The sequence below is a fragment of the Callospermophilus lateralis genome, chromosome 5 (assembly GCF_048772815.1).
Source record: "Callospermophilus lateralis isolate mCalLat2 chromosome 5, mCalLat2.hap1, whole genome shotgun sequence".
NCBI lineage: Eukaryota > Metazoa > Chordata > Mammalia > Rodentia > Sciuridae > Callospermophilus > Callospermophilus lateralis.
This window is the reverse complement of record NC_135309.1, coordinates 56,453,548-56,470,692: the sequence shown is the minus strand read 5'-3', so window position 1 is coordinate 56,470,692 and position 17,145 is coordinate 56,453,548. Positions and strand designations below refer to the sequence as shown.

At 33.6% G+C, this 17,145-nt stretch overlaps 1 protein-coding gene across 9 annotated transcripts in view; it reads right to left on the bottom strand.

The window, feature by feature from the left end:
* Csnk1g3 (casein kinase 1 gamma 3) overlaps positions 1-17,145 on the bottom strand; it is a 115,243-nt gene that overhangs the window by 84,633 nt on the left and 13,465 nt on the right. For 8 of the 9 annotated variants that reach the window (XM_076856682.1, XM_076856684.1, XM_076856686.1 and 5 more), the window contains exon 2: positions 4,190-4,615. In XM_076856682.1, the coding sequence (XP_076712797.1) occupies positions 4,190-4,367 (178 nt within the window). In that variant the 5' untranslated portion in view covers positions 4,368-4,615. Of the gene's footprint in view, positions 1-4,189; positions 4,616-17,145 lie in introns of those variants that run through there. The other variant, XM_076856691.1, reaches the window with a different exon arrangement.

Below are 17,145 nucleotides of genomic sequence, written 5' to 3'. Positions count from 1 at the left end.
TTTCTAACTTCCTGGTTGGCTAGCTGGCTGGCTGCAAAAAGTCAACAACCACAACAATCACCTTACACAGACACCAAAGCCATATATTAAGGATGCAGAGGTACCCTAACAGCTTTGAGTGCTCGCCCTCTAATCTATGTAATGGGAAAGAAGAAGAAATTAAGTGCTTAAATCCATTATATTTGGGGATTTTTTTGGTCACAGCATCATAATCAATTATTTAGTTATTATGTTTTTAAGTCTTTTTTATTAATAATTTTTTAAAATTTATATATGACAGCAGAATGCATTATAATTCATGTTACACATATAGAACACAATTTTTTCATATCTCTGGTTGTATACAAAGCATATTCACAGCAATTAATGTTTTCATACATGTACTTTGGATGACCATCACATTCCACTATCATTTCTAACCCCATGCCCCCTTCCTGCCCCTTTCACCATTCTAAGATTTATAATGAGCTTTAGTTAGCAACAGAAAAATCAATAAACATAAAAATGATGAATTCACCCAAATCTGCCTATGTAGTTGATATATCTTGGAAGGCCAGTAGAATTTTCAATAAAACAATTCTCAAACACAAACATTAAAATAAGGAAAATTTAAAAACTACATATGAATAAGAGGAGAAACAAACATTAATAAAAGAAGTTATGAAAAACCCCATGGAAAACTTCATCAAAAGTTACAATATCTTTTTTCAGATACGATAATTCATAAAGCAACATAAAACATCCTTGTTCGTATTCTTTTATATGATAATTAAGTGCAGCTACAACAAAACACAGGAGAGGCTCAGGTAAACAAAGTTCACTATACTCACAAGTCTTAAGGAGTCACACTACATACCATGTAGTCACAGGAAAAGCACTAGGCTGGGGTTAGGTGGCAGAAGACAGGAGCAAAAGGAGAGGTTAGCCCAAGGCCGTTATTGGAATTGTCAAGAGAAAGGTAAGACAAGGCAGGGTAAACAATTTAGCATTGGCTACTCTCCATAATTCCAGTGATTTTTGGGCTTTAAGGGTGCTCTCTACTTGAATGGTTGCTGGCTCTGGATGATCAAAGCAGAGGAATACTGCCTCTTGAGTGTATAGGCCAGATAGAGGAGACAAGGCAATGGTTTGGTAGTTTACGTTATCAAAGGTATTATTCTCCCAGCTGAGTCCTTTGCTATCTTTAAAAACTGACTAACAGCCAGAGGGGCAGTCTTTCCCTAGCCAGAAAGGCTTTGAAAATGTCCAAAACTATGAAAAAAAATTCTAATGGTTTCCATTCACTACCCAAGCTAAAAAATACATCTACCAACACATAATGCAAGCCTTACCACCAACACATAAATGAACCCACAAGCCAGGCACACCTGGAATCCCAGTAACTCCGTAGGCTAAGGGAGGAATATTTCAAGTTCAGGGCCAACCTCAGCAATTTAGTGAAACCCAGTCTCAAAATAAAAACATGAACAGGCCTAGGAATATAGCTCAGTGGTAGAGTGCCACTAGCCACTAGATTCAATCCTCAGTACCAAAAAAGAAAATAAAAGAAAAAAATCACAAATATATACCAACACATCATTTAAAATAAAAAATACAGATAAAAATGCTTAACACATTTATTTCAATATAAAAGATTTTTTAAGGTATAATTTTTTAAAAAATCTCATGATCCTTTTTTTTAAACTAATTACCTATAAGAATCATTTACAACAGTGTGCAAGACTGCCTTTCCTTGAGGCATTTAGGCATGGAGGGATAGTCTGCATTATGTATAGGATTGCAACTCTTTTTTGGTGCCCAAGAGGTCTGAAGCTTTTAATGCTCTACAACATGAGAGATAGTCTTCTACCAAAATAGAAATTACTAACTGTCCAGCCCAAAAAGTTAAGTTTATACTTTTCTTCTTATCCAATACCAACCACAAAAAAAATCAGTACTAAGAATAATCAAGATGAGCCTATTACTGTGTTTTTTTAAAGTATTTTTAGAATCCAAACCAACTTTTAACATTAGAAACTGTTTATCCAAGTACAGAAAGAATATTGCTTATAACTTTTTCAAAATAGAAAAACATTTAGGGATTTGAAGCTAGAAGTAAAATGCCCCTTTAGTATAGTCTATGAATAAGGAAGGATAAAATTATTAGTTGATCTCTGTTGTATGTGTGTATACACACACACACACACACACACACACACACACACACAGAGGTATATACATATATACCTGTACATATATACACACACACACACACACACATAAAACTGAGACACATAGATATATATGCTAAATATATAAATATCACACATGTATATATACAATTAATACTTATAGATAGATTACATATATAAATAGATGTACTAAGAAGTCCTCTTATTTCTAATCCTGTTTATTCATGGACTGTAAAAGAAAGGCGTGTTTTGCTGCTTTTTACAATACATAGTACAGTTTCAGTATATGGTTCTTATAGTTTCTCATATTGTCTTGGGCAATATGGTCCACTGGATTTGTTTTGTTTGAATATACACAAACACATACATACACACACAAAATGTGTATGTAGTGTATAAATGTATGTGTGTGTATGGTTATCTTGAAAAAAATGATATGAAACAATTTTGCTTAAAAATGGCCAAAGAGGGCGGGGATTATTGGCTCGGTGGCAGAGCACTTGTCTTGCCTTGCACATGTAAAGCACTGGGTTCGATCCTCAGCACCACATAAAAACAAATAAACAAAATAAAGATATTTTTAAATTTTTTTTAAATGTACAAAGAATATTCAAATATAATGCTGTTCCTTTTACACTATCATCTAAATTCAACCCTCACAATAACCTGAAAGTGGAAATAATCCAATTATGAAGAATTTGAGACCCTTGAGTGGTTAAAATGACTTATATACTCCAAATTGGCAGGAACCATTTTTATATTTTTCTAGTGCATTGTGTTAAGAATTAAATGGATATTGCTCAAAATTAGACCTCAAGGAAATAATCTGGTTTTTATAACTCAGAAACAGTTTAAGAATTTCAAAGATCTAATTTAACATGTCTCAAGAAATAAAATGTAAACATTTACTCCTTGGTATTTGATTCCCTATGAAATTCAAGTCTGCCAGCCACATCATGTTATAGCTATGTATAAAGTATGTCACTGCCTTTTTATTAGCTTGCTTAATTCAAATATTTAAAGTATATTAACAACACAAAACGAATGATATTAAAGAGTCACTACAAATCAGAATGTTTTATAAGATTATAAGAAGTAGTTGAGTAGATAAACACAACTGGACTTATTTCTAGAAGCAGGGTTGGATCTAAGGAAAATCATCAAGCCAGAATTTTCTTTTTTTAATTTCTAAAGCTCCCACTCTTGGTGATCCATTGACCAGAGTCCTCAATGTACCTCCATACTGACTCTTACATAACCATGCACGATCTTGTTTCTCTTCAATCGAATCGGCGATTACCTCTGCAGTACTAAGAAATAAAAGACTTAGATTTTGATCCTGAGAACTGTCATTAAATTTCTGGATGAAATCTGGCAAGTAACTTTCTCTGAGTCTCAATTTTCCTAAATGTAGGTTACAAAGTTCAGTTAGACCACCATTTCCCAAAATTGCCTAACTACAAAAACCTAAGCCAATTCTGTGAATCCTTTGTCAATATGGACTCCTGAGTCTCACCCCAGACTACCTGGGCAGGCGAGAGGGGAGGAAAAAAGTGGAAAGAAAAAAATTTAATTACAACAATGTAAATTTCATTACATTGTTAAATGCATACATTTCAGTATATTAACTTTCATTTTAGTCACATAAATGGTCTTAAAGTGGTTAGATATTAAATATTTTGAAATACGAAAAAGGAAACTAAATAGTATAGTCCAAAGAACATACTACAAAAGCCTTCCTGGCAGCTATTTCAATCTGCTAGGCCTTTAAAAGCTTGTATTCTCAGATCCTTAAGAAATAAGAAGGGTTAATCTCAAGAAAGTACAGACATTCCTATTACAGGGATTTCCTTACAAATAAAAATATCAGCACATAAGAAATTTTCAACATATTCTTTAAATCAACATAATCCATTTAAGTAACTAAAAACTTAGATGACTAAATCTTTTTCATTAAAAAGTAACATCCATTTTTTAAAAATGCTCTTCACATAATGAAATAAATAAAACAGTCTTACCTAATCGTAATTCTCCAAAATTGCCACATCCAATTTTTTTTCCAACTCTAAAGTTAGGTCCAACCATTAAAACTCCAGATGATGAAGACCCAGTTCCTCGAGTGTTGTGCCCTGATCGACCACTAGGTCGTGCCATTCTATCATCTGATTTGTCCTTGTCTTTCTTTTTATTATCCATATCAAGTTTGCGGTACTCCACTTTGAATTCTTTAATCAAGACAAGCACGCTGAAATAGGGTATGGTGAGAATAGGTACATCACTAGGTAACTGTACCAGGCGGGTAACGTTAACATTCAAATTGCAGTAGGTAGTCAATCAACTGGAGCGTGTTCATCCCATTCGTAAAATCTTTCTCAGTTGTCTTTTCAACAAAACATGTCTTCAAAATTATCTTCTCAGTGATGTAAGCTGATATCAATGAACAGCTAGAACATTAAGAAAAGACAATTAGTAAACTAATAAAATTTTAAAATGTGTGTTTGGGAAATAAATAACAACTGCTTAGGCAATGATGTATTTCTATTTGTTGATGCCCATTAAAATCAAATCACAATAGATTCCTAAATTAGTCATTATCCTTTATTTCCGTATTTTAAAACCAAAGAAATCACAAAAACAAAAAACAACAAAGAAATCAGGGATTCAGTTACTTTTTAAAAATTAAAAAGGAGCAAAAGAAACTGTTTCACCAAAAATATACATTCAATAACAGACCTTTCTACTTGAAATCACCTTAATTAGAGGGGAAAAAAGTTTTTTTAAAAATTCCAGGAAATCAAGAAATAGTTTCTATTTAAAAGAAGCAAGACAGAATACATTTTGAAAATTAATAAAATATCTTAAGAAAAGTATCTTCCCATTTCATACACTTAATAACTTCAGTCTTCAAATATATATTCATTTGATCTTCATTAATTCAAATATTTATTGTCCTGTATATACAGGAAAAGAGCATAAGACTGAAAAGACAAAAACATTCTTGCTATGTCTCAAGGAAAACAATTTGAAAATATCATTTGAACCAGGTCTTAAAATGGCACATGCCCTTATAATCCCAGTGGGTAGGGAGGCTGAAGCAGGAGGATCATGAATTCAATGCCAGCCCCAGCAACTTAGTGAGGCCCCAAACAACTCAGTGAGACCCTGTCTCTAAATAAAATATTTAAAAAGGGCTTGGGATGTGACTCAGGGGTTAAGCACAGCTAGGTTCATATATATATATATATATATTCCCCCCCACAAGCATCAACCTTACAAAATGGAGAAGTCAGTTATTTTTTAACAGATGAATGAAATGTTCAAGTCTTTTGTAAAATTCTGTCCCATTCATCTTATTTAGAAATTTCAGCCCTCAAATGTACCTCGATCATGTGGTATATCTGCAACCTTACTACATGATCTCCCTACTCCTCTTTGAACAATCTGAGTGGTCTTCTATTCTTTACAATTAAAAAAAGGTTTTGACGTCAAAAGATAGTCACTAATAAAAAAAGACAACAAGGGCTAGGGTTGTAGCTCAATGGTAAAGTGCTTGCCTCTCATGTGTGAGACACTGGGTTCGATCCTCAGCCACAAATAAAAATAAATAAATAAAGATATTGTGTTCATCTACAACTAAAAAATTATTTTAAAAAAAAACCAATACCAAGGACTAATTCCTGTCTCTGAAATTGATTATACAACGCAGACATAACAAAAATTGAAACAAAAAGTGTTACCGGTTAATTTTTAGCAACCCCCAAATTTGCAATAAGTTCTAACAATCTATTTTTAATGTTTTGTTTGCCATATTTTTTTTATTTGTAGGTGAAACTGTAAATTTCTGTTTACTACATGTAAAGCTGAATGAGACCTCTGCTTCTAGCCATAACACATTAACTGATAGTAAACAATTCTTCCTGTTATAAGCAACTTTAACTGTACAAAACATAGGAAGGATCTGTTTTCAGGTGTCAGTTTATACTGTGACAGAAAGTGAGTCCACCAAGCTGCCTATTGAGAATTTCCTGAACACAAAGCAAGGAGGTAAGGTTTAGCACACAGAATCACAGAACAGAGCTTGGAGCAGTTGTAGTGGAATTTGCAGGACATGGCACCAAAGGGAGGCAATTTCACAGTAGGAATTTCACACAGTGCCACTGAGTGCCCCATAAAGGGAAGTATGGCAGAAAGCTTGGCTACACATACATGCAGGAACATTTTGAAACTCCTAGAGGAAAATGGCTATGACAAAGTTAAAGGAAGAATGAGATGAGGTTACACAGTAATATCCCTTCATGGTATTAATATCAATTCAATAAAGACATAAAAATCATAGACATGTATAAGAAAATGAAGCAAAGAAAACAAAACTAAAGAGAAAAAAGACAACTATAGTAAAAAAATTTTAACACCATTCTTTTGGTAACAGATAAAAGACAAAACTAGCAGTACGTATACAGTAGATCTAAATATCATCAACTATTGAACTAAGAGACATTGATAAAATTTCCAAAACCGTGAATAAAATTTCCTTTCAATGTCTACCAAGAGAAATCATATGCAGTCTCAAATAATTAAAATATTAGAGTACTTTTGATCAAAACAGAATTAAATTAGAAATCAGTAACAATATGATATCTAGAAATCAAGAATATTTGAAAATTAAACATACTTTTAAATAATTAAATATACTTTTTCATAAGTTGAAAAAGAAATCATAAAGAAAACTGAAAACAATTCTAACAGAATAATAATAAAAGAAAACATTAAAGTTTATCGTTTGCAAGCTGGGCACAGTGGTGTACGTCTATAATCCCAGCAGATCAGGAGGCTGAAGCAAGAGGATCATGAATTCAAAGCCAGCCTCAGCAACAGTGAGGCGTTAAGCAACTCAGTGAGATGCTGCCTCTAAATAAAATACAATAAAGGGCTGGGGATGTGGTTCAGTGGTTGAGTGCCCCTGAGTTCAATCCCCAGTACCAAATAAATAAATACATAAAGTTTACAATTTCCAGCCAAAGCAGTGCTTAGAGGGAAATTAGAAGCTTGAATGCTAACATTAGAAAAAAAGTATGGCTGGGGATGTGGCTCAAGCGGTAGAGCGCTCGCCTGGCATGCGTGCGCCCGGGGTTCGATCCTCAGCACCACATACAAACAAAGATGTTGTGTCCACCAAGAAGTGAAAAATAAACGTTGAAAAATTTAAAAAAAAAAAAAGAAAGAAAAAAAGTAGTTTTTAATCAACTAGATTTCCCCCTTAAGAAGCTAGAAAAAAGCAAACAAGACATACATTAAAGAAATAATTTTAACAACTATTATTAATAGCCCATTGACTTATAATAAAATATAATCTTAATGAGTGAAAACAAAAATTCTCAACAGATAACAGAAATACCAAACCTTAAAAAAAAAAAAAAAATTGAAACCATTTGTTATAGTTGAGATCTGAAATGTCCCACAAAGTCTCAGATGTTTGAAAGCTTGGTCCCCAATTGCAGCAATGTTCAGAGGTGGGTCTCTGGATCACGAGACTCTGATCTCATCAAAGGATGGACCCCACTGATGGATTCAAAATTGAATGGACGCCTGAAAGATGGTGGAAACTGTAGGAAATCAGGTCTAGTTGAAGGAAGTAGCTCACTGGGGTGTATGCCCCAGTAAAGTATATCTTATCCCTGACCCCTCTCCACCTTTCTTTCTCTCTGCTTCCAACCACTGAGGTGAGCAGTTGTGCTCCACTTCATGCTCCCTGACATGACGTTCTGCCTCACCAAAAGCCCATAATAATGGAACCAAGTGAACACAGTCTGAAATCATGAACTAAAATAAATCTTCCCTCAAGGTGATTTTCTCTTGTATATTGTCACAGTAATAAAAAGCTGATTAACACACCCTAGAATTAAAAGAAACATATATGAAATACTTTCACTGGATACACTAAACAAAATATGAGATAAAGCAGAAAAAAGTGTCAATGAACCTTTCTCAATATTCAGAGAAATTACCCAAAGTGCAAAAATCAATAAAATTGAAAACATGCTGCAAAAGGACAAAATAAATAAAGCCACAACTGTATCCTTTAGAAAAAGGTGAATAATACTGGTAACTACCAGCAAAAATGATCAAGAATAAAAACAGAATATACAAATTACCAATAAGAAGGATGAATGGAGACAGCAAAAAGATCCTACAAATTATACTAAAATAATAAAGGGCTATTGTGGCCACTAAATTTGATGACTTGGGTGAAATAGAAAAATTACATTCCAAATATAATTTTTAAAAATAAGTACCCATTTACACATATAAAACTAAACACTAAATGACAGGGGTGGCGCACATCTGTAATCCCAAAGGCTCAGGATGCTAAGTCAAAAGGATCACAATTTAGCAAAGTCACAGCCACTCAGCAAGACCCTGTCTTTAGATAAAATATTTTAAAAGGCTCGAGATGTGGCTCAGTGGTTAAGCTTCCCTGGGTTCAATCCCCAGTCCCCCCACCCCCAAAAAAAGAAACTGAACACTATTATCTCAAAGTGCGCCAGACCTTTACCATAAAACTTAACCTAAAAGGCAGCTTTTTTTAAAGTTTCTGAACATATCAGTATTTTAATTTAGAAGTTAAAAAAAAAGAACTCTTTTATTTTTTTAATTTAGAAGGAAATAATTTTCTTTTGGTGAATTTTCACATTATTTTCAATATATAGCTTTTCATATATGTTGAATTAATTAAATTTTCAAAGGCACATTCTCATGTAACAGAAAATCAAATAACACAAATGAAGCAAAAATATTCCTTGGGGCCAGGAGCAGTGACACATGCCTATAATCCCAGCAGCTAGGAGGCTAAGACAGGAGGATTGCGAGTTTAAAGCCAGTCTCAACAAAAGTGAGGTGCTAAGCAACTCAGTGAGATCCTGTCTCTAAGTAAGATACAAAATAGGGCTGGGGATGTGGCTCAGTGATCTAGTGCCCCTGAGTTCAATCCCCAGCACTCATCATCACCCCCCCCCCCGCAAAAAAAAATATTCCTTGGGATGCCCACACCCATGTCTCTCAATTCACCCCTTCTCAGAGATAAGCATACTTTCAGTTTGGTATATATACTACAGACCTTTTTTGTAATGCTTGTGTATGCATACAGTAATATGTAGATATACTTGTAGGTTGGTTGGTTTTACATAGAGGCCCATAAAAGCCTCTGAAGAACCAAAACTGCCCAACAATAGAAATAGCATTTAAGAGCCTATTGAAAAAATGAAGGATATGTGGCCCTTCCCTTTGATACCCTACCCTATCTACACAACATGAACAAGGGGCAGCATAATGAGTTGGGTAAAAAGTCAAGAAACAGCCCCTAATTCTCTTTCCTAAAAAAGGGCCCAGGGCCCAGGGTCAACTGTGAAACCGGGAAGTAGTGAGAAAAAGGCAGGAAGAAATGATTACCTTAAAATTGAATTTCAAAAATGAAAAAAGTCATCTTAATGCCTGAAAATGAGTCCACTGCCAAAGCTGAACTATTCTTATAAATATACATGGCAAAAAATCAATGGAATTTGACTAGGATATCATTCATGGGTAGGGAAGGGAGAAAAATCAAAGAATATATATGACAATAGTGGTTAGTGAGAAATTTAAGTCATTTCCAATTTTACTCCATTCAGTTCAGCACATTCACCTAACTATTCATAAACTAGTAATAGGTATTTTTATTTTAAAAAATATTTTTAACAAATTAGATTTTAATTAAACCATTTTTTATGATGAATCTCAAACTGTGCTAGTACTTTATCTATCACAGTATCTATCAAACAGTATTACTTCATGTCTGTACATAACAGAGGTCAGCAAACTATAGCCTGTAGGCTCACTCCTCATTCCTCTTCTTGTACAGCATTCAAACTAAGGTAATAACATTTTGTGACATGTGAAAATCATAAGATATTTGAGCTGGGGTTGTGGCTCAGCAGTAGAGTGCTCATGTAGCACGTTTGAGGCCCTTGGTTCGATCCTCAGCACCACATAAAAATAAATAAAATAAAACTACTGTGTCCAATTAAAGAATAAATATTTTAAAAAGACATTTAAATGTTAGTGTTCATCAATAAAGCTACATAGAAATGAAGCCTTGCTGATACATTTTATGTGTAGTTATGACTGTTTTCATCCAAGAGCAGAACTGAGTAGTTACGACAAACCCTATGTGGTGCTCTTATCACCTCACACGGCTGCTCAGAGCACCATAAACTGCAGTGGCACAGTTAAATTTGACAGTGTTTACAGTGCCACACATATTGCCATATCATTACACTGTATTTATTTTATTACCAATGCAAACTCATCATGTCAAAACCAGAAAAGAAAAGTGGACTTTTTGACTATCATGATCTTAAAGCATAGTGAAGTGTGGCTTGTTATCAAATTAGATGGGAAAGTGTTATGTTTTTTACACAAAAACAACTATGCCAAAGAATGTAATATACTTGAATATTAACAAATTTATCAGTTCCAGTGCTGTGTAACAAATTACTACAAACTCAGAAATTTGAAACAATACATATTTATTATCTCATAGTCTCCACAGATGAGAAACCTGGACACAGATTAGCTGAGTCATCTGCTCAGGCTGTAGTCAAGGTACTGGCTAGAGCTCATTCTCCTTAGGTGGCTCAAGTGGGAAAATACCCTCCTCCAATCTCCTTCAGATTGTGGAAAGAATTCATGACCTTGCATTGTGTAACTGAGGGCCCCAATTGTCACAGGTTGCCTACATTTTCTCACCATTTCCTAAAGTTCCTGTCACATAGGCTTTTCCAACATGGTTCCTCTAAGACTGAGTCTTATTCAAGGTAAAACATCATCTTTTCTCATACTCAAATACCAAACTTTGTATCCTGCTCTAGTTCTCTTAAGCAAAGAAAAATCATTAAAGAAAATTCTCCTGAGCAGGGACAAAAAGGGGCTACAGAATTCTAAGTGGGAAAGAAAAGTAAACCTAGCGTTATGTACTACTTGGTTCCAAAAGCTAACTGTAGTAGTGTAAGCACAGATAACTGGTTTTCAACTTTCAAAATAAATCTTATCAAAAAAAAAAAAAGGCAAGATAAATGTCCTAGAAAAGAATATAAATTTTGCCCATCATAACAGTGTAACAATAACAGTACAAATAACAGAAGTTTAGCTGTTAATAGGACAAAGATAAGGTATAGGAAGGATAGGACAAGAATATCTCTATCTTGCATAGTACCAAGTTAAGAGAAAATGTAAAAACTTACTGGAACCAGAAACAGATAAAAGAACACTAGTTAAAGTGTTAAAAGGAAAGTAACTGCCCAAACATTTAAAGACAAAATACAAAATGGGAGAATGTGAGCTAAAAATCTCATCATTAAAAAAGATAACTGATTTAAGATAATTAAAAGATAATGTTAGATTTAACATATTATCAAAGAGAAAAGAGAGCACATGATTCAGAATTATGGAAATAACCACCCTAAGTATTTTAAACAAATTATTAAAACCGGTTATATATACTGAAATAAATAAAATATTGGAGATATGAGGCGAGACTATTATTCATATATTCTTCTGTATTATTTTCATTTCTTCCATATATAGGTATTAATTTAAGTATATTAATTCTACTATCAACAGGTAAATTAATCCTAAAAAATACCTTTAAAATATTGTCAAAACACGATACTTCAAATGACTAAACAGTAAAATATTACCTCTACAAATCAGTTTGTGTTTTTATTTTTGTTTACTTATTTGGAATAAAAAATAAGGTTCAGCCTGGCGCAGTGGCGCACACCTATAATCCCAGAGACCTGGGAGGCTGAGACAGGAGGATCGCAAATTCAAAGCCAGCCACAGCAATGGTGAAGTGCTCAGCAACTCAGTGAGATCCTGTCTCTAAATAAAACACAAAATAGGGCTAGAGATGTGGCTCAGTGTTTGAGTGCCCCTGAGTTCAAACCCAGTTCCAAAAAAAAAGAGTCCAGCCATAGTGGGGACAATTGTGGAATTCTTAACCTAACATGACCCCCTATCCAACCCTGGGCATTTTCAAAATAGATCCACAGGTTTCAGAAGATATCATAATCCTTCCAGCACAATGGCAAATAGGCCTGTAATCCCAGCAACTCAGGAGGCTGAGGCAGAAAGATTGCAAGTTTGAGACCAGCCACAGCAATTTAGGAAGGCCTTAAAAAAATTAATGAGAACCTGTCTCAAAAAATTAAAAGTGCTGTAGATGTAGCTGAATGATAAAGCACTCCTGGATTCAATGCCCAGTATAAAAAAAAAAAAAAAAAAAAAAAAAGATTTCATGATCCTAAGAAAGTTAAGAATAACTGAAAAGTACACTGTTATTTTCTCACTAAATTGCGTTATAAATACATTCTTAGAATTACAGCTAGAAATATAGCTCAGTGGTAAAGTACTTGCCTATCATGCACAAAGCCCCGGGTTTGATCCAGCCTGACAATAAATAAATGAATAAATAATACATTCTTAGAAAAAAAATCTGTCCTTACAACTAGGTAACATTTGTATTTATTTGTTTAACATCCAACCTTATTTTTTAAAAAGAAGTTTTTAGAGCCACATAAAATAAACATACCAAATAAAGAACTAAAAAACAGATTTAAGAAATAAGGAAGGAAGTAAAATAATGTTATAAGTAAAATGATCTCATTATATACTATGAAGTTTGGTATCCAGACAAAACATATTTATTTATGTACTTTCTAGTGGTCAAACAAAAATAGAATACAATTGAATATAGGGCTAGGGTTGTGGTTCAGTGGTAGAGTGCTTGCCTACCATGCATGAGGCACTGGGTTCAATCCTCAGACCACATAAAAATAAAATAAAGATATTATGCCCACCTAAAACTAAAAAATGAATATAAAAAAAGAGAAATCCTCTTGTTTAAAAAAAAAAAAAAAGAAATCAACTGGATATAAAATTCAGAGGGTTTATTTAAATTCCACTAAAAAGACCTGTTAAAAAGACTAATAAAGAATCCTACTATTATATGATATCTGCAGATGCAATCAATAATACAAACTAATATCTGCTTCAAAGAAGCTTTCAATTCAAAAATTACAAAGAAATTTTTTTTCTAAAAAAGCTTGAAACTCAGGTATCCATAGAAATAAAAATTATTGAAAGAAGTTTCACAGAACCATGCCTTGCTTACAATTTATTTTAACATAATTTAAATGATTATTTATACTGCTTAATAATATTTTAATTTGTAGAGATTTTTGTCTCTTTAATTGAAATCTTAATCCTTCTACTATTAAAGATAATAAACATGTATTTAGTTAATGTGCATTAAGCTACAAACTGTGCATAAATAGTAATAAAATATGTAACATGTTCAATTCTAAAATTATTCTGACATTTAAGTATCTATATTAAAAAGACAGGGAATTCATCAAAAGGAATTATCCTCAAGAATAAATTAACAAATATGAAATCAATTACTTCGCTTTCATAAATAATTTCAATTTCGATATAGCAACATCCACTAATAAAGATAAAATATGTGCTTCTATATACAGAAAACATTAGACATAATCTGATTATATGAGGAGAAATGTGGGCCACTGGCATACTTCTAATTTGATGACCACTGATGAATCTTCAAAACAGAAAACAGAAAATCAGATTCTCTAATCTGCATGATCCAATAATTTAGGACTTTACAGAGCCAAATGATCTCCTTAAGGCTGAAACTAGTATAGTAAAAATCTACATCCAGGTAAGTCAGTCTAGTATGTTCTACCTCATAAGAAAAACACCAAGACCTAGCTTCCAAAATACTGTTGGAATAAATAGAAAACTGTGACATGCACCTGCATATTAAGCATAAAAATTTTCTACCGGTAACTTCATGTTTAGCATATTATTCAATATTCTTTGCAGATGCAAAATTGCAACAAATAAAATTTTAACAATCAAATTTTACATTCAAACGTTACTCGTCACAGTGTTGATTCCCCTCAGTTTTATTATCTCAAATGAAAAACTCCATATTTAGTACATAAAATGTCTCATTCAGTATGTCAAATGCTTTATTCAGTCTCATAAAAATTATATTACAATACATGTCTTCAGGCTTCTCCAAAATTTAGATGAGTAAGGATATTTGTGATGTGATGGCTAGCCCTTACATCACATGCTTCTATTAGCAGCAAGTGTCCCAGTTACTGGTTTCTGGCATTAGCTCAACTGTGGTTGTCTAAGAAAAGAATAAACACTTATTTTTAAAAGCTAAATCATTAACTGTAATGTCAAAATAAAGATCAATTTCTGTAATTACATACTACAAAAGCTTTCTTTATCTCAGAAAGATTTAGTAACTATCATCTACAACAGTTTATATTTTTGAAACTGAATGCCAGCAATGTCCCTGTACATTCCTATCAAGATCCAGAAATTTCTAGCCTTTAAATTTTTAACACCCAATTCTATTAGTATTCTCCAAACTGGATCAGAACTCATTAAAACAATTTAATGGGTCCTAAGCAACGGTTTTTTAAATGACACAGTATCTAATAGAAAAGAAAACAGTACACGTATGTAATAAAGATAAGTCATGTTTAATGGGATTTTCAGTTCTTTAAATGAAGGTATGTGTATCACTGGTCACAATGCAAAATACATTTCTATAGGTTTGGGTCAAAACATGGTTCCATGGTTAGAGCTACTATAAAATGTAGGAGTATCAAAACATACTGCTAGTCAGTTACAATTAAGGTTATTTTTCAATGAGAAACTTTATTAAAACCTAAATTTCCTCAATAAATATAAATATTACTGTAAGTCTAATGAAATTATTATTCTAATTATCCAGGTCTGATTATTTCTAGTAACTAGAAAGGTTAGGTATGGTTTAAGTGCTAAGATTTAGTTATGGTTTAAGTGTGCCCCCCAGGGGATGTATGTGTTAGAATTTTGATGCCCAGTGTGAAAATGTTCAGAGGACTTTAAGAGATAAGTCTGAGTAAGAAGGTCTTTAGGTCATTAGGGGTTGGAAAAGGTCAAGTTAGTTCTGAGGAGAGTGACTTCTTGGCTCACTATGTGACCTTTCCCTTTCACATATGTGTATCCCATGCTGTCATCAGCCACGAAGTCCTCATCAAGGCCAAGCTCCTGTTGACACCATGCAATTGAACTTCCAGAACTGTAAGCTAAATAAACATCTCTTCTTTATAAAAGTACCCAGCCTCAGATATTTCATTACAGTAAGAGAAAGCCAATTAATATACTAGAAAATGATTGTTTCATAAGTCTTCAAAATGTCTTTTGTGTCTTCTATTTTCAATTTCATAAGTGACAATTTATACACTCATACCTGTATCACAGTTCATGTGTCTCAAGAGATGGAAAGAGACAGAATACTTAGTGTAAGAATGCCAGGATCCTAAGTATTTATTATATGTTCACCTAGAGAAACACAGATCACCTTCACCTCCTGCCCCCTTAAGAATGACAAGAATCAGCCAGACTCAATGGTGCATGCCTATAATCCCAGAGGCGTGGCTTGGGAGGCTGAGGCAGAGGATCCCAAGTTCAAAGCCAGCCTGGGCAACTTAACAATGCCCTAAGAAACTTAGCATGACCCTGTCTCAAAACAAAAAATAAAAAGGGAAAGTACCCCTGGGTTCAATCTCCAGTACAAAAATAAAAAATAAAAATAAAGAAGAAGGCTGACAGGAATAATCAAGCCCCAAATTTGTAATATTAAAATATTCACCAAACCAACTGATATGAGCAAATCATCTCACTGTCTATAATCACAACTGGACTGCAAACCCTAATCACAGCAATGATTTAAAAAAAAAAAAAAAAAAAACTTGTATGGTGGTGCATGCCTGTTATCCCAGCTACATGGGAGTCTGAAGCAAGAGCATAACAAGTTTCAGATTAACCTGGGCAATTTAGCAAGATTCTGTCTCAAAATATTTTTTTAAAGGACTGGGACGTAGCTCAGTGGTAAAGTACCTTCCTAGCATGGGCAAAGCCCAAGGTTCAATCCCCAGTACTACTACTACTACTACTAATAATAATAATAATAATAAATATAAGCTGAAAGCCACCAGGGAAAATCATGATCATTTGGGGGCATAACTTTCATTCACTAAATACAAATATTTACTGAGTATTAACCATGCACTAGAAATAGGCATATTTGGTAGAAATACAGCAGTGAACTTGCCCTCAAAGAGATCTCATCTAGCTGGGTGCAGTGGCACATGCCTATAATCCCAGCAGCTCGGAAGATTGAAGCAGGAGGACCATAAGTTAAAAGCCAGCCTCAGCAACTTAGTGAGACCGTAAGAAACTTCACAAGACCATCACAAAATAAAAAATTAAAAATTAAAAGGACTGTGGATTTGGCTCAGTGGTTAAACACCCCTATGTTCAATCCCTGGTTTGGGGCAGGAGACTCTCATCAAAAAAAATCTCATCAAGACTCTTACTGACCCACAACCTTTGAAGTACACTTTTAGGTAAATTAAAAATGATATTCTTCTGTTCCTCAGCTGATCAAAAACAGCTGACTCACAGTAGTTATCTTCTATAAAGGCATTACAAATAGAAAAATCAAACACTGAACCACTGCTCCTAGGAAAAATACAAGTTTAGGTTCCTGCCAGCCTCTTTGGTCACAGGATTTTCATAAACCAATCAATACATAATTCATTGTTTTAAGTATGGTTCTGTTGAAAAACACCTTACAGCATTATAACTTATGCCTAACTAAGCTCACTTATAATATATAACTACAAATACTATCCCAGTATAGGCAAAGGTCACAAATTTACAAGGTTCGTAGAAGGGTATTCATGTTTAGGTACTTTAATTACAAAGCTAATATTGTCAGTTCTCATCACAGAATAGACTTAGTATAAAAGATTTTCAATTACAATCAAGTTAACAACTATAAAATTCTAGA